This window comes from Chelonoidis abingdonii, chromosome 10, assembly GCF_003597395.2.
Source record: "Chelonoidis abingdonii isolate Lonesome George chromosome 10, CheloAbing_2.0, whole genome shotgun sequence".
Lineage (NCBI taxonomy): Eukaryota > Metazoa > Chordata > Testudines > Testudinidae > Chelonoidis > Chelonoidis abingdonii.
Genome location: NC_133778.1, coordinates 68389617 through 68408113, shown reverse-complemented (window position 1 = coordinate 68408113; position 18497 = coordinate 68389617). Strand labels below are relative to the sequence as shown.

The following is an 18497-nucleotide window of genomic DNA, read 5'->3' as shown; positions in this document are numbered from 1 at the left end:
CTACTAGGATGATCCAGGAATGGAAAACCTGCCTTATGAAAGGAGACTCAAAGAGCTTGGCTTGTTTAGCCTGGCCAAAGAAGGTTCTGGGGATATGCTTGCTCTATATAAAATATATCAGGGGATTAACGTTAGGGAGGAGAGGAATTATTTAAGCTTAGTACTAATGTAGGCACAAGGATAAATGGGTACAAACTGGATATTAGGAAGTTTAGACTTGAAAATTAGACGAAGGTTTCTAACCATTAGGGGAGTGAAGTTCTGGAACAGCCTTCCGAGGGAAGTAGTGGGGGCAAAAGACTTATCTGGCTTTAAGATTAAGCTTGATAAGTATATGGAGGGATGATATGATGGGATAGTTCAATTTGGGCAACTGATCTTGGATTATCGGCAGAATAAGTCTGCTCAATGGTCTGTGAGGGGATGTTGGATGGACGGGATCTGAGTTACTGCAGAGAATTCTTTCCTGGGTGCTGGCTGGTGAGTCTTGCCCACATGCTCAGGGTTTAGCTGATCGCCATATTGGGGTTGGGAAGGAATTTTCCTCCAGGGCAGATTGGCAGGGCCCTGGAGGTTTTTCGCCTTCCTCTGCAGCGTGGGGTATGTAGTCACTTGCTGGTGGATTCATCTGCAGCTTGAGGTCTTCAACACAATTTTGAGGACTTCAATAACTCAGTCATGGGTTAGGGGTTGTTATAAAAGTGGATGGGTAGGGTTCTGTGGCCTGCTTTGTGCAGGAGGTCAGACTAGATGATCATATTGGTCCCTTCTGACCTATGAGTCTATGAGTCTAAATGCCTCCCACTGGCAGACCATGTCCCTGGCAAAGAACTTAAGCACGTGCTCAACTTTAAGCGTGTGAATAACCCCAAAGGAATTACTCATGTTCTTAAGTGCTTTGCCGGATCAAGGCCTCAGTCAGGATCTTCCAGTGCCAACCTTTACCCAGGTCTCCATTATGAAGAGTGTCTATAAACGCCCAAGCTATCTTTTTTAAATCCAAAGTCAAACAAAAATTTTTTTTACCTCATTACATCTTTCAGTGTTGCAACCCTTGTTCTCCTAGTGTTTATCATCAGCCTCTTGTTGTGTAAAGTCTCATCTAGAATGTAAGCTCTGCAGAAGAGGAATTTCGTTTTCAGGTTCTAACACATAAATACAGCTTTGTCTTTTCTTAGACTCACTACAAAGGGATATAGTCCCATGTCTAGAATCAGATGACTTCGCTCATATGGCTGTTCACGGTTAGATCTACAAAGTGATACAGCAGCCAAGAAAAACAAATCTTACTACATATTATGACACACAGAGACATTATACCACATATTCTTATGCATATTTATTAACTGTAAAGAAAATTAATAGTTATTAAGGCCAGAAGGGGCCAATATGACCATCTAATGTGACTTCCTGTGTAATACAGGCCAAAGAACTTCACCCAATAATTTCTGCGTCAAGCCCATAACTTCTGTTTGAGCTATCACAGATCTTTTAGAAAGACATCCAGCCCTGATTTAAATACTTCAAGTGACGGAGAATCCACCACCTCTCTGGGTAAGTTTTTCCAGTGGTTAATATTCTCACAGTTAAAAATGTGCACTTTATTTTTAATCAATTTTTCTAGCTTCATCTTCTATCATTAGCTCTTATGCATTTTTCTGCCAGATTAAAGAGCAATATACCATCAGCAATCTATTCCCCAGGGTGGTTACTTGTAGACTGTGAGCAAATCATCTTTTTAATTTCTCTCAGATAAGCTACATTGATTGAACTTCTTACATCCCTGACTTAACATTCTTGTCTCTCTTTTCGGAACCCTTTCCAAATTTTCAACTTTTTAGAATGTTCAAAATGCCACAAAAAAACTTACTCTATCCCATGAGAACAGCCAGGATGATTCTGATTTTACATAGCATCCACATTGTTTGTAGCCTGTGTAATAGAAATTGAACTAGTACATTCAAAACTCTGCTTCCACTTGAACTGGGTTCATCACTTCCTGCTCTATGCACAGAAGTGGGAATTCAGGTCAGAGTGAGAAAGTGTCTGTCAGGTTGGAAGCTGCAACAGTATAATTTTTGTCCATGACACAAACATACCACTATTGGACAGGAACTGCTGGCTTGGCATGGGGGAAACTGGCTTAGAGTTGCAACGATGCTAAAATAGGGAGATGAATTGTGCAATGGATGTTTGCACAGTGCCTGTCCTACACTATACCCATCTCATTCTCTTATTTTCATGATTCTGCAGCCCTGTGCTGCCTTATGGATGAGAGGTAAAACTCAGGTCAATGGCCATTGTGGTCAAAGTTACTGTGACACTTTCCAAAAGACGAAGGGTTTCAAAGCCAGGGTTCTGGCCAGATTCCAACCTAGATAACTACATTCTGCTTCTGAAAATCCACCTACTCTTTGGATTAGGCTTAGCATAGAGCTCAGCAAATGTTAAACTTTAAAAAGGAAAAACCCAGGCATTTGGCAGGAATGATAACATAATATAAATAATAGAAAGTGACAGCAAACACTTGCTTAGGAAAATAATATACTGTAAATTCCCATCACAATAATTGACGTTTTTCAATGAGAGGTTGTGTCACCCTACGAGGTAATCAATGCCTCCTTTCCCCATTTTCACCCCAGCTGTCCCGCCTTCATCTCTCTCTGGATTGCGACGCTCCTTTGCTTCAACACTACAGGGACTTCACTCTTTCCAGCAGGTCCACCCATAAATGACAGCTCCTCACCTGGAGGGCCACACCAGTCCCACAGGTGCCTAAACTTATTCCCTTTGTCAGTGTCCCATTGGTAAGCCTCACGGGCAGTGGTGAGCTGGAGCTGGTTCGCACCGGTTCACAAGAACCGGTTGTTAAATTTAGAAGCTGGTGTAGAACCGGTTACTAAAGGGACCAGCGGGTGGGCAAACGACTGAGCTCCCAGCTGGGGAGGCTCCCCTGGCCCCTCCCCCACTTCCTCCCGCCCCCTCGCATAACCCCAGGGCGCCAAGCTGCTGGCGCCAGTGCTCTGGGCGGCTCTGCAGCTCCTGCTGCTTTGAGCGGCATGGTAAAGGGGCTGGGCCGGGGCTGGGAGGAGGGGTTGGACAAGGCAGGGGCCAAGCAGGGAGCAGTTGGAGGGGGAGGAGGTTCTGGGGGGGCAGTCGGGGATGGGGAACAGGGGGTTGGGTAGGCATGGGAGTTCTGAGGGTCTGTTGGGGTGGTGGTGGATGGGATTGGGGCAGTCAGGGGACAGGGAGTGGGGTAAGTTGGGTAGGGAGTGGGATCCTGGGGGGCAGTTAGGGTGGGGGTTCTCGGGAGGGGGTGGTCAAGGGACAAGGAGCGGGGGGGGGTTGATGGGTTGCGGGTTCTGACAGGGGCAGTCAGGGGCAGGATGTGAGGGGAGGGGAGACAGGCACATGGGGCTTGTACTCTCTGCGCAGTTCCCTATCAGGTCTTCGGCAACAGGGGGGTGTATGTCTTCACTCACTCCAGGTGAAGGACTCGCCACCGAAATGCCGCCGAAAACCCGGACACCCCACTGCTGAAGTGCCGCCGAGGACCCGGCAGGGAACCAGTTACTAGGATTTTGGGAGCTCATCACTGCTCACAGTTCATATGGTCTATGTTCCTCATGGCTGGCTCTTGCACACTGTCCTTCAAAGTCCACCCACCTCTCCCCAGCAAATCCCCTTTTTACCCCAGCGCTGCCTCTTTCACCTCCTTCTCCTCTAATCACCTTCTAACTGCCTCTGAGTCCCCTCCCAGCTCGAGCTGCCTTCTCATTAGTGGTATCTCTCCCCAGGAGAGCATCCAGGTGCTGCATCACAGCCTGTCAGCCCTAACATTACTCTTCTTGATCAAAATTGCAGCAAGCGATAGTGCCAGAGCTACTACACCTGTTCAGCCCGAAACAAAAAGCTTTGTTTGGGCTGCATGCTGGATTTAAACATTTTTTAAACAATACAAAAATAAAATAAAAATAAAAATGATGGTTTTGGCCGAGAAAAGTTTAGTTCGAAAAATTTTGCCTTGCTCTGATTTAGTATTCCCTCATTGTCCTGTGCGCTGTTTAACAACTGCCATATTTCACCCCAGCGGTGGCTACATTTCCGTGGTGGACTATGATATTCAGCCCTGGAAGATTCTTGCTCACTGGCCAGCCATGGGGCTGGTGGAAACCAATCGCACCCAGAGTGAGACTGATAGCAACTAGCTAAGCCTTACCCCACAAGCCCTGCCTATGAAATGAACTATTCATGAATGCCATGCTATTATAGCACCAGCAATGCCTCACTGACCCTCCCACAGCTGAGCTATCCAACTTCCCAGCAACAGAAGATGGGATTTGGGAGGAGATAGGAGAAAAATGCAAATGAGTAGACAAGCCGCTTAAGGAGAAATTAATCCCTAGGACAGATAAGGCCCCCATCCCCCCTGCTCCTGGAAAAGGATGATGATCTAAACTGCACTTCCTAGATGAAGCTATAACCATCTGCTGCAGGAAGTAGTGATGGCAGTGCTGAGGGGGACACTGGAGGGTGTATCCCTTCCAAAGGTTGAGTTAGTTCCTCTCTCCTCCTACCATGCAGGGAAAGAAACACTGATTAATAATCACTTGATGTAATGAGCAGCTTTCAATGTGCGACTAACACTAGGCCATCTGTGTGATTACTGTGTACACAAATAAATACACAGATAATTACACACACCTCCTTTGTGAGCATTAGGGATGGGGACAGGGGATAGGTATTTGTGTCTACACTTTTCACTGGCTTTTTAAATGCCTCAGGGAGGCTCAAGACTGCGTGCCTTCTCCAGGCTCCCTGATCGTTTCTCCCTAGGGACTAATTATGCAGCGAAGAGGATACTCAGACGAGATTCGCCCTGATGAACTATGGTTCCCAGCATCTTAGAATTCAGCTTCACATCTGCATCATGCCACCAATGCAGACAAGCCTAGGACAATGGAGAATGGCAGGACCACACTGTAAATCTCATTGCTGTCAGTCAGCGTGAACACAGAGTGAGTCAGATCAGAAGGATGGAGAGATCTTTGGCAGGGTTTATACCCACTTTGAGTAGGTTTGAATGGCTGAATCAGGAACAATGGGAGAATCAGGCCCAGTATCTGCTTGAAATCTGTTCACGCCACAGCCCTGGACGTCCACCCACAGTGCACAGACAAGCACCAGCTCATAACAATAGCTCTGGTATTCTCTCAGAATCAAGTGACAGACAAGTTTCAGGCTTTAATCCAGCATGTGATCTGAACTCATCCATTGTGGTTTCTTGTGGAGATATGAACGCTGCCCTCGTTACTAATCCTTGGGGCTGAATTCTGAAGATCTTTTATATTAAAAACCAGGACATTCTGGCAGACTGTATTCTATGAAATGTATCTAAATACAAGTCAACAAGCGTGCAATTATAGCCATGCCAGTTCTTTCATTCCAGTACAGAATTTTCCTACTTCTTTATGTTGATCCTTTCATGTGTCCACATTTGCTTTTTCTGCGTCCCCACGTATGACTGTCTTCATGATTATTCTGAGCTCTGATCATGTTACCGCTCTAAGAAACTGATTTTCAAAGAGCCTTTATTTCCTGGGTTGTCTGCCAGTCTAATACTACACCACTAGCCTGCATTTGATAAACGAGCCAACAATATTCTAAAGAGAATTGAAATGTAGTGCTTAGCCCTGTAACCGAATCCGAATCAAACAACGATGAATGTTCAGATGCCTAAAGCTATTCAGAGGCATTTTTATAAGGTCTTTTAAAACTTGTGCCAAAGGAAAGAAGCCTTTTGAAGATGTCTTTGTGAATTACAGTCGCTGAAACACTCCTCTTTGTCCTTCTAGACGCGGATGCAATTATGCCCAGCTCCCAAAAAAGAAGATAAGTGATAAATTACAAGAGCCGTATTATGCCTCACGATCAAGGTCACTCATTTGAATTTATGAGCAAAGTAGGTAATGTGCACTTTGATGGTTTGTTGATATACCTTTCATGCAAATGCGTTTACAACATAGCCGTTGGAAATGACTTCAATATGACAATGCTGTTTGCCTCATTTAAGCATAATTTCATGTGATTTTGGCAGCCATATTACCTTGACCTGTGAGTTTATCAGATCTCACAATCTAAGCAGGGTCTGACCTGGTCAATGTTTTTGGAGATCTCTAAAAAATCATTCAGATACACCAGAAAGTCGTGTTAGCAGGTGCTGCCCTTCTCTCCAAGGCAGTACTGATGCCCAGTATGGGGCTCTTTTGCGTAGCACTGAGATCCTGGGGCCAGATCTGACCTTGTGTGAATTGTCATAGCTCATCTGAAGACAATGCAGCTCTAACACTGTCCACCCGCTGAGGATTCAGCCCTGAGTCTTTAAAAGATTTTCCACAACAGTAAGTGTGTGAACACCAGTATCCTTACAAACTGTGCTGTGGCGAATGGTATTCTGTAGAGCCGAATCCCTCTTCTGATTTCAGCTGGAGAAATTCCTTTAACATTCTCCTCAATTATGCTGGCATGTGGCAAATACAGAATGGCTGCCACTCTCCACCCCAGAACTGGCTGCACGTCAGTGGCAGGGTGAGCAAAGACTCAGGTTGTTTGGGATCCCTTACGTTGAAAGGCATCCCATAAATCTGAGCTGATCTGATTTAGTCCATCTTGAATGAGACAGAATTGCTGATAGAGAGAGTCCCACATGCTCACCCGTCACTGATGACTATAAGGAATGCGGGGTATCTATGTAACAAATGTTATGTTTTATGAAACATTCATGGTTACAGACAACAGGAAAGATGGTACTTGGAACAATTCATACATTATATAATAAAGTGCTTGGATCACTAATGATGTAACCAAGGTTATGGGAACAGTTGTTAAAACTAACTGAGAAAATTAAAACAAACCAAAATATGTAAAGAAAGGAACAAGACGTATAAAATCTTCTTGTATATTTGGAATATTTTTCTTCTTAGCTTATTGCATGTACTAAACGTAAGAGGACCTTTCAAGCAGCGTGGTCACCTCATATTCATGCCAATAAAACTTTTCTACCAGACATCATGTATTCTCCCTACATAGATAAACATATTCAAGCTTTGCGTGTAATAATGGTTACTTCTGATACTGGAGGCAAAAAATTGGGAAGAATATATAAACAAATATGCGTATCATCCACTCAGGGTTTAGCTGATCACCATATTTGGGGTCGGGAAGGAATTTTCCTCTAGGGCAGATTGGCAGAAGCCCTGGCGGGGTTTCGCCTTCCTCTGCAGCGTGGGCCATGGGTCACTTGCTGGAAGGTTCTCTGCTCCTTTAAGTCTTTAAACCATGATTTGAGGACTTCAGTGGCTCAGACACAGGTTTGATACAGGAGTGGGTGAGTGAGATTCTGTGGCCTGCGTTGTCCAGGAGGTCAGACTAGATGATCATAATGGTCCCTTCTGACCTTAAAGTCTATGATTCTATAAGACAGGGGACATCTTTGTTACCACCTATAAAAGGGAAACAGGCACTAATAAATCAGCTGATATAGAGGCCTAGGTGTATGACTCTTGACTATAATGCCAAAGGCCCTGGCTTCAAAGCCCTCATGGCAGAAAGTGAAAATTATCTATAGCCCATGCTGTGTAAGAGGTCAAACAGATGATTGTTTTAATGGTCCCTTTTGCCTTTAAAATCTCTGACATCATAGTTCAGTGCAAACAGGAGAAACATAAAACAACCTAATTGTCAATGATAATAATGAGGGGGGAAATTGACCTTATATCTTAGGAATCTGCATTAAAAACCAAACAATGCACCTGCCTTAGGGATAGACCATTACACTGTTTTTCTCTTTCCTCCCCAATATTCTGTGATCTCCTTGGCACTTCAGTAGATTAGGTTTGACAGCAATGTTACAGAAATGCAGGCAACAGCTATGTTAACAGCTCGGAGAAACTGAAGTTTGCAAAGCTTCCTTTCCTCGAGGGAGCTGCATTTTTCTAAGATTATATTATTACTTGGGCTGGCCACTCAGCAACTCAGCATCATTTCCCTTTTGGGTGGAAAAGTTCTCTCCTCATCTTCTGACTCTAATTATGATTTCAGTCTGAAAGGATAAATGTAAACTCTGCATAAGCAAAGTACAATAAGAAAGCAGTGTCTCACGTAGCAGCAGCAGGATATTATGGTCCTGTTGGGCTGTGACACCTTAAAATATAGACATACATCTGTACACACACCTATTACAACTACACAAAGAGAGGGAAACCTGGCTGGCTATTACAGAACAATTTCCCACGAATATGCACTGGAACAGTCAATATATTCACTTAGACTGGGTTTGTGCCCCTCTTACATCTGCTCCCCATGAATATTCTTGCCAACGAGTTTACTAACATTCATGGAAATAGCGCATTTGAAGTAACAATTGCAAAGTGTCCACAAAGAGAGACTTTTGAACATGTAATTAAAAAAATACCTAGCTCCTATATAGCACTCTTCATCAGTAGATCTCAAAGCACCTAACCAAGGAGGTTAGTAATTGTGAGTATTCCCACAAGAAACTGCCAATCAGCCAATCAGGAAAGAGAAAACACACCATAGGACCTACAAGTCAAATCAAATGTAAATAACAGAGCTCTCATTTGGGATATCAAATGCTTACAACAACAAGCTGCTTACACACAATCTGCGGGCTAAGAATTACTCTCATCTGGTGAGAAGTTCTGAATAAAGACATTGGTTTGGAGAATCCTCAGGTAGCTGGCTAAGTTGCCTTTAACGCTGCTTTGCTCCACCAAAGAGTAACAATTCAGCCTCAGCAGGTGGCAGGAACCAGTCCCCTGCCTTTTTACAGAAACTCAGTGTGGGCTATGGAGTGAGAGGATTAATACAGTTTGAATTAACAAGGTGCTAGTGTGTGTGTGTGTGTTACAATAGGTGTGTGGGGGGGGTTGCAGTTAGAAAGATACCTTACTTCAAATGGGAGCGAGTGAAAAGACCTTGTGAGCTTCCAAAATGCCACCTTAACACACACACCCTCCCAAGAAAACACAGGAATATTTTGGGGAAGTTCTATGGCCTGCGTTACACAGGAGGTCAGACTAGGAGGCCACAGTGGGCCCTTCTGGCCTGGGAATCTATATAACATCATTACCCTCACTCTAAGAAAACAAAACAGAAATCCCTGAGCGTTTTAGAACTTTCTGCTGCCCACTCAGATTAAAATACAGCAAGCCTGGGCTTTTGAAAAGGACTTAGCACTGTGTGCTGGGAACAGAGTTAGGTCAGCGCTGTGCCTTTTTGAAAATCCCGGAGCGAGCGCTCATTTGGCAAGTTCCACTTTTATGTCAAAGTTGTGAAAAGGAAAAGTGGAGAAAGCTGAAATGCTCTGGGGCAGAAAGGATGGAGGCTGCTTTGCCATCCGACTCTCTGGCTTATACACCCCCGCAAACTTTTATTTATCCTCATTTTTGAAATCTATATACTTAACTTGGCGAGAATGCTTGCAATTCTGGCAGCATGACCTTTAAGCAGGGCTCTTGCTGGGATTTCAGAGAAGCTGGGGAAGAAGGAAAATCTGAAAGTTCTTAGAAGGAAAATAATAGAAAGCCCAGGAATAGCTTTTCCAGGGTACAGACACATTATTGCTGCACAGGTGGGTTTTTTTGTTTGTTTGCCTTTATAAGAAAGCAGTCTGGGGTTCTTAAATTGTACTTTTACTGTATTTCACTCACGTTTTTACTACACTGTGAAAGTGCCGCCCCGCAACCCCCAACTGTGAGCATTTAATAAATAAAATTATTATTGTCAAGTGAAGTACTGTTAAAGCCTCAGTCCTTCAGCCTTTACATATTCGTATGATCAATGGTCCTGAACACAATTTTCAGGTCTCTCATGCCATTACGACTTCCAGTTTTATTCACAGACTTTAAGGCCAAAAGGGACCTTTACAATCTGACCTCCTGCGTCACACAGACTGAAAAGCGTACCACTTTGCCAGTAAAATCTGCCAACTAACCCTAGCCTTCCAAGGAAACAGCTAATGCTCACACACAATTGACTGGACATTTTGTTTATACTTTCCAATACATGGTGATTCACAATGGATCAGAACTAGGGGCCAGCAATAGAGCTGGGCAGGAAATGGTTTTTGCTATTTCATAAATTTTCCCACTCCGCTTTGGGACAACACCACGTCCTTTCAAGGTTTTTTTGCAAAAATGAAAGAGAGGGAGACCCACCCAAGAATAGCCAATAGCATGGTGCTTAGTGCACTTATCTGGGATGTGGGTCTCCAGAGACTTAAACCTGGGGCTATTGGTTATTCTTAGTAGAGTCTCTCTCTCTTGTTTTAAGCAGAAATCCATCCAGGCCTTGGGAAACCCTTTCCTGATGAATGTTTCATTGAAACCTGTATAGTCTCAACCAAAAAAAACAACTACCCCAGTTTAGAAGATTCGGTGTTTTCTGGTGAAAAAACGGTCCGTCAAAAAACTCTTGACCTGCTCTATCTACCATTGTTTTCCAGTGGTGTAAAGAAATCTCTTTCCAAGAATGACTTGAAATATCACAGTTCTGAAGAAGCAGTCTGAAAATGTAAGACTTCTGCCCGACAGCAGCAAGCCAGAACCACAACCTCTGAATAAGTCCTTTTCAAGTTGTATGCTGAAACCACAGTCAAACAAAAGTCATTTCACACAGAGCGATTTTCTGCTGCACCTCAGGAAAAACAAGTCAGTTTCAAGATCAAACTTGCACTTGCTTCATTAATGGCAGGCACACCAGCTCTGTAGCAAAGACTCCTACGAACACACCCCCAAAGGGAACCTTAGTGAAGATTAGGGCTTAATACGGTACAGATTGTGCGATCACACACAAAGTGAACTCCCATCTTCTCACAGTACAATTTAATTTGACAAGATACTCAAGTAACTGCCCTGCAGTACACATCAGGGACAACAGTGGAAGTGTTACAGCAAGAAAACGTGAGGACTAGAAAGTTAAGGCCCTGACTCTGCTTTAAGGCTAGGATTCATGAAACTTGGATTTTAGGCTCAGTTTGGCCACAGAATTCCACAAATCACTTAATCCTTCTGTCCCTCACTTCCTCGCTGGTTAAGCAGGGATGGTGTTATCAAGATCCATTAATGTTTGTGAGGTGTCCAGTTGTTACAACAAGGAGTGCAATAGATAAGGAAGATAGAGTCTGGTACCAGCAAGTGCTGGGTGCAAACTGTCTGAGATCTTAAGCAGCACTGGAGAGCGGGGGTTTGAGTTCTAGATTTAAATGACTGATCCAGGAGGCTGGGGGAAAGAAACAAACTGTTCCAGACACCGAGTATGTTGGGCAAAAATGCCATCGTCATCCTTATCCGATCAATCCTGTTAACTCTTTTGATACTTACGTAAATCACATTCACAGAGGAACTCATCCAGGGCATGTTACAACGGCAGGAGTACGTCACATGGGCATTTCTCCTAATCCAGCATCAATTAATGCGCTGTGAGAATAAATCTTCAGCACTGTTTTTCCAGCCACAAGAAAAACTGCAGCTTATTACACTACCTGTTTTAAACTTAAGTGGCGGTTACCGAGTGGCTGGAATGATCGTAGGAAGTGTGCTGGACTGCCAGGCGTGTGTGAGGCCTGTGATGGCTCTGACAGTTTGCAATGCAAGACTGAAACCACCAGAAATAGCTTCTGTAATAGCACTTATAATAAAGTATCTCACATTCATGCAATGCTTATTGCAATAACCCAGCATACAACAGACTCATTCCATATTAACGTAGGTGTCATACTCACAGTGAGTCTGGATTACAAACATTTGCATTTCATCATTCATTAATCTCCCATTAAAATAAATGGTTACTGATTCCAAACCCACTTAAGTCAATGGAAAAACGTCCATTAACTTCAGTGGACTTTCCATCAGACCCTTAATGCCTGTAAGGATCTGGGAACAAGTAGCTCTCACTCTCCTTCTCTTTTGTTCCCCTGATGAAGCAAAACTAAATCCATATAACTTGGGGGAGGGATAGCTCAGTGGTTTGAGCATTGGCCTGCTAAACCCAGGTTCTGAGTTCAATCCTTGAGGGGGCCATTTAGGGATCTGAGGCAAAAATCTGCCTGAGGATTAGGCCTGCTTTGAGCAGGGGATTGGACTCCATGACCTCCTGAGGTCCCTTCCAACCCTGAAATTCTATGACTACAAATCTGCAGCACAAAAAATCTTTTAAGTTGCACTTCATGTAAGGATGAGTAGGGAAGGGGGCAAGGTAGCAGAGCATATTAGTGCACAGGTCTTCCAGGTACAGTACAGAGAAACAGTGCTTGATGCACCTTGAACAGTCATTTACACCAGTGCAAAGTGGGTGCAATCAGAACAGCAGTGTTTTATGTCCACTTTGCACCAATGTAAATGATTAGATAAGGTGCAGGCAACAGAGAATCACGCTCATGGACTGGAGGGAATCAGGTGATCAATACTAACTGTTGAGTGGGAGGGAGATTTGAAGCCAGCTTGAGGACACAAGCCCCAACCTTCCTAAGCTTGCCGCCTCTCCCAGAATGCTTCAGAGATGGGAGAGGAAGGGAGTCAATATTACACAGTTACTCCTAGTGTTCATAATGTGCACCACTAAAGAAATGCAAGGCAGCAACTGGCATGGAAAAGGTGACGGAGGAAGGAAGGAAGGACAGACATGGAAAGGAGGACTCTACTTATTTAGGCATTTGCACGGCTCCCATCATCACCAGGCTATCCGAGTGTCTCACATACCATGGCCACATAAGAGGGACAGCAGAGAAGACCAGGGGAAAAGACATAAGGGGAAAGATTTGCTTGACTGGGGACCCTTGTCTAGATAGGAAACTTGTAGAGGCCCAGTGCCTGCCTTTATCATCATTTGTATTATGGTAGCACCAAGAGGCCACAGCCCAGATCAAAGAACTATTGTACAAATACAAAAAGCAAGTGGCAGTCCCTGCCCTAAAGATATTACAAATCAAAGTAGACAAGACAGACACATATGGAAAGGGAAGTAGTAGTATCCCCATTTTACAGATGGGGAAGTGGAACCGAGAAATAAAATGACTTGCCAGTGGACGTAAAGTAGTCTGTGGCACAGTCTGGAACTGAACCCCAATCTCCCAAGTTCCAGTTCAATGTCCTACCCACAGACTAGTCACTTGCTTTCAGGTACACCCCCTTCTGGTATGATATTAAGATAAAACAACTGCCAATAGAAAATGCATAGCAGAGAGTTTAGGTGGTCCCACAACTCCAGCTATTGCTTGAACCATTTGTCCTGTTTCTCAGCACAACTACTTTTTCTGATATCAGAGGGGTAGCCGTGTAAGTCTGGATCTGTAAAAAGCAACAAAGAGTCCTGTGGCACCTTATAGACTAACAAATGTTAGTCTGACAAAGTAGGTATTCACCCATGAAAGCTCATAGTCCAAAATATTTGTTAGGCTATAAAGGTGCCATGGGACTCTGTTGCTTTTTACTTTTTCTGACTACATCTGTGCCCACCCAGATTCAGTTTCTATGTTACATAACAAGTAACATAGTCCTAATTTATTCACATCACAAAATGATTGCATAGTTTTGGCACAAACAGTCTACTGAAGAGAATGGAGGTGAAGTTGAAAGTCAAGACTGAGGTGCCTTGGCCAAGGTGCAGAGAGCAGCTTAGATAGGGCCTGCCTCTGTTATGCATAGTTTGAAATATCTCCTCCAGCTGCTCACTTTCACAGGCATTAATTTTTAAGATTAAGTTTCACTGAAAAGCTCTTCTCTGCTGATACCATCTACTTATCGAACTCTGCTGAGAAAGAACCTTTGCATTCTGACTTCAAAGAGAGTCAGACCACAAGCTGCCAAGATGCAATCTTCGTTTCCATGTAGCGACAGAGTGATGAGTTTACAAGAAATGCTTGTGGAAGAGTAGGCAGGATAGACAAAAGCTAACTAACTTTTCAAGTGTCTGTAGCTCAAACCCCAAATGATTCAGTAGGCCACATCAGACTACAGCTATAATACAGAATCATTATTTTGACTGACAGGCACAGAACCTTACCTAACATCTAGTGGATTGCAGTTGTCAGGACATAATGTAATTTATTATGTAGTTTACCATGGTTTCCAGCAGCCACCCTGCTCTCAGTCTTCCTAATTCCTCTTAGGTTAAGATTGACATCATTCACGGCCTACTACAGCATGATAAATTCTGTGGAGAATGGCTCTCCGTGAAATGCCTGAGCAGCAGCTCACAATAAGCCACATTTATTTTAGAGCTCTTGGGCAGATAGTTTTAGTTTTTCAAACCTTAATGATTGAAATGAATTCCTCTCTCAACGCAGGAGTCGGCAGAGTCATGAAAAGATGCTGGACTGCTATCTGAGCTTAAATTAAATATATTTTTTCTAGAAATTTACATGATCCTCATCATTTAAATCTGAGCACATGATGATCATTAATGGATTTTATCTCTGTCAGGTAGGGAAGTACTGTCCCTATTTTACAGATAGGGAACTGATGCAGAGAATAGGTTACATGCCTATCTTAAGGAAACATAGAGACCTCTGTGGCTGAAAATGCAATAGAACTGAGAGGCCTGTTAAATCGAGGCCAGTGCCCTATCTGTTGGGCTAGTCTTCCTCCCTTGTTATGCAAGCATTATTGTACATAGTTCTTTATAGGGCTTTATTTGATTCACCCAGGTATAAACTTTATTTTATATGTGTTCATCTGATAAAAGGCACCTTGGAATATGTTAAGAAAATCAAAATATTTTTTCAAAGTAGTTTTAACCATATGTTCTGAAATTGCAGTGCTATAAATAAAGTACATCTCTAAATAGCATAATGTGACATTGGGGAGTTCTCGCCACAGCAGAAATTACTGGGTGAAATTCTATGGCCCGTGTGACCACGAGGTCAATAATCATAGTGGTGGTCCCTTCTGGCTTTAAAACCACTGAAGCTATATTTATCACATGCTAGAGTTCTTTACACTGTACACAGAAATCCAATGCCAACTTTTCAAACATATTAATCATCCTTAGAATTGTGTGTTCAACTTGGAAAATAGGGAAAACATGCTGTTTAAAATTATATCCACTTTCCCTATAAAAAATTTGGCCTGTGTGCCAGCCTGTGTAATCACCAATCTAGGCACTGACCAGGGTCAGTGGATACCTATGTATAGTGTGTACCTGATAGATGACTAATAAGAAGAGGATTTTACAATCTATTGTGACTAGCTTCCCATTCTTCATAGCAGAAGTGCAGCAAAGAAAGAAAGAAAGAAAGAAAAATTTAAAATTATTACAATTCTGAAAAATCCCTACATCTGGATCTGATAAGCCAGTAATCATTGTGAAGCAGGATATGGAGAAATCTGAATTAAGAAAACATCTGGGTGGTATACAGAAGAATTCTCACTGTACCTGCTGATTTCCTGCCCTGGAAGCATTGCGTAACACCTGGTAAAATATGCACCTTTGGAATGCAGCAACAACAAACTGCCATTCTAACAGTCAGCTACTGAATAAGGACCATCCTGCAGCTTATCCACTTCCTACTGAGGTTCTGCTAGCTTTGTCATTTTCATTTCCATGTTGTTTTTAAAAAGTAGAGGTAGAATCTTTTAAAGTTGATTCAGTCAGTATAGTGGAAAATTACAATCTGATTGTATTCTTTGCCCAAGCCTTCATCTTCTCAAACCCTCCTTTACTACACTAGTATACAGCTGTGCAACGTTCAAGTGATTTCAAGGGACCTAACAATTTATAATTACCAAAGCAAATGAATCCGTTCTTGTAATATTTCTTTAGAGTTCAGGTTGATATTTTGTTACAGGTTTCTGTAGTCTGTAGTTAAAAGTATAAAGGCATCGTACTCTGTTTAACTTAATCGTCTCTTAAACCCAGAGGTATTTCTTTTCATATTCTATTCTCCCCCAACAGGTAGTATTTAAACTTTTGAAACTCTAAACTACATCTGAGATTTTACATAGCAGCCAGGAATGTAAATTTTAATTCCATATGTATTAACTAACAGGAGCACATTTATTTTCTTTTTTACATCAGCACTTGTTTTGCATTTTCATAAAATGTAAATGTTGCCCAATAACCAGCCTGATGTGGATTGCAAATTAAAAGTAAAACCTGAAGAGAACAAATAGTCCAAACTTTTCTCTCTCTCCTTTTGTATCACAGATGATCTGCTACTAAGGTCACCAGAATGACATAAATGCTTGCACTGATCAGGGCCTTAACCTTTCCAGTGGTACAATTCCAGTATGTTGTAAGGGATTCACCCAATATTACCTTCATCATGTATATGTTATCCCACAGCCTTTGCAAATAGAGGCTAAACTCCTTAGCTCTCCAAGGGCACAATTTAAAGCTCTCTGAAGCCAATAAGAGTCTTTCCATCAACTTCAAGGGGCTTTGGGTCAGACTAAACCCAGCTGCAGGGTGAAGGCTGTTGTGCAGTGCTGCCCACACACCCCTTGCTGGAGTGCCTACATTAACTTTCCTTTCCTTTGCAGCCCTTTGTGTTGGAGAAGCGCCCAATTTCCCCATTACTCAGAAACAGCTTCCCGATGCCTGTGCACCCAAATCCTCTAGGAATAGGGTGACCAGATGTCCCGATTTTATAGGGACAGTCCCGATTTTTGGGTCTTTTTCTTATATAGGCTCCTATTACCACCCACTCCCTGTCCTGATTTTTCACATTTGCTGTCTGGTCACCCTAGCTAGGAAGCAGACTTGGGACAAGCCCCCAGCCTGCTCGCAGTGCTCCCATCGCAGCAGGAAGCCCCCCATCCAGGCTCCCCCCAGCCAGTGACAATTACATAATTCCAGCGATCTGCCCAAGCAGCTGCTTCACCACTTCTTAGCACAATTCCTCTGCTGCTTTCTCTCTCTCCACCCTCTGGGATAACACAAACCAGAGCCCATTCCCCCTGGATAAGCTTCCACGCTGCACCCCAGCGAGCACCGCGAAGTGGCCAAGGAGGTGCATTGGCCCCCACACACATTAGGGATTTTCGGGGTGGGTGAGTGGGACATGCTTATTTAAAAAACCAAAACCAACTCCTTCTCCCCCTCCTCCCTGGAAATGTATTGGCCTGGAGGAGATTTTTGCAGAGGGTGGGGAGTTGCAATGATTTTGCTCCCAAAATAGCCACACAACTGGCCCCGGGTCTCCGCAGCTGGCTTCGGTGCTGCCCAGTCTTGCCTGCCCTTGCTGGGACGCGGGATGATCTGATCAGCCCCCCCAAAAAAACCAACCCTCCCCACAGCAGCGAGCAAGGGCTGAGAAAAGAGGGAGCCCTCTCCAGGCAGGGCAGCGCCTTTGCTGGAGCCCGAAGGGTGCCAGGGCTCAGGGGCACACAGGGGCGAGCTGGGTGGGCGCCTGAGCGAGCGGGCACCCCCACACCCTCCCCAGAGCAGCAGCTCTTGTGCCTCACTCACCCGGGCTGCTGGTGTGTCCTGCCGCGGCCGGCTCCCAGGTGCTGGCGGACACTGGCGGCGCCCAGGGCACGGAGCTCTCCCTCTCCCAGGGAGGCAGCCGGGAAGCAGCCGCCGCCGCGGCAGCAGCTGCAGCAGAGACGTCCCGGCTGGAGGAACCCTGCGGCCCCGCGGCCGGCGTGGTGGCTCCGCTGAGCTGGGTCCGAGCAGGGGGGTCGCTGGAGGAGGCGAAGGGGCCCGATCCCGCAGAGGGCTGCAGCAGCAGCAGCAGGAGGAGGCTAAGTTGGCGCAGCAGCAAAGTGCACGTTGCTCGCATGATGCAGCCGGGGGGCTTCACATGCCCGGCGCAGAGGCCGGCTAGTAACATTAATACTGATTATTAATGAACCCGGGTTAGATTATGGGGCGGCGGGAAGGGAAGGAAGCAGGAAGATCAAGGGGAAGCAGCAGCCCCTGCCTTAAAAGTTCCTCGGGTCCATGGGGAGGCTGAATGGGGGGATTTCATGGTCGAGCCCCCGAGGGTAACACTAGTAAGTGACGAGCCGCCTCATGCTAATTACATGGAGCCTGAGAGTGAAAGGACAGGCACAAGCTCCTCCTAGAGGTTGACATCACCAGCCAAAGCCGCTTCCCCGGCTCCGCTGGTGCCCTGGCCAGCCCTCCTCCGCAGCCCCAGCCCGGGGAGAAGGGACCGGGGGCTTTGCAGACCGCGGGGGGGACAGAGGCACCTCAGCTTTGCCCTATGTCCGGAGAAATGCAACGTGCCACAGCGATGCCAAGCGTGGGACTTCTCCTCCCGCAATCAAACCAGGCTCCGGGCTGCTCAGGAGAGGGACGTCGATGGGGTTTTGTGAAAGCATCTGACACCACACGGTTTCTGTTCTGTTATTATTTACTTATGAGAACAACAATATGTTCTGTATGGACGGACACACACGTTCCTACCCCTGGGCTCCCAGCTTCTCCAGCTCGGTCTGAGATTGCAAACTGTTGCCAGAGGAGGGTCTGTTGAG

At 44.7% G+C, this 18497-nt stretch overlaps 1 protein-coding gene across 5 annotated transcripts in view; it reads right to left on the bottom strand.

Annotated features, from left to right (window-relative positions):
• Window positions 1-18013, bottom strand: part of HEG1 (heart development protein with EGF like domains 1) — an 87952-nt gene extending 69939 nt beyond the window's left edge. For all 5 annotated transcript variants that reach the window (XM_032793971.2, XM_032793975.2, XM_032793974.2 and 2 more), the window contains exon 1: window positions 17488-18013. In XM_032793971.2, the coding sequence (XP_032649862.1) occupies window positions 17488-17851 (364 nt within the window). In that variant the 5' untranslated portion in view covers window positions 17852-18013. The remainder of the gene's footprint in view (window positions 1-17487) is intronic.
• Window positions 18014-18497: the final 484 nt, after the last annotated feature.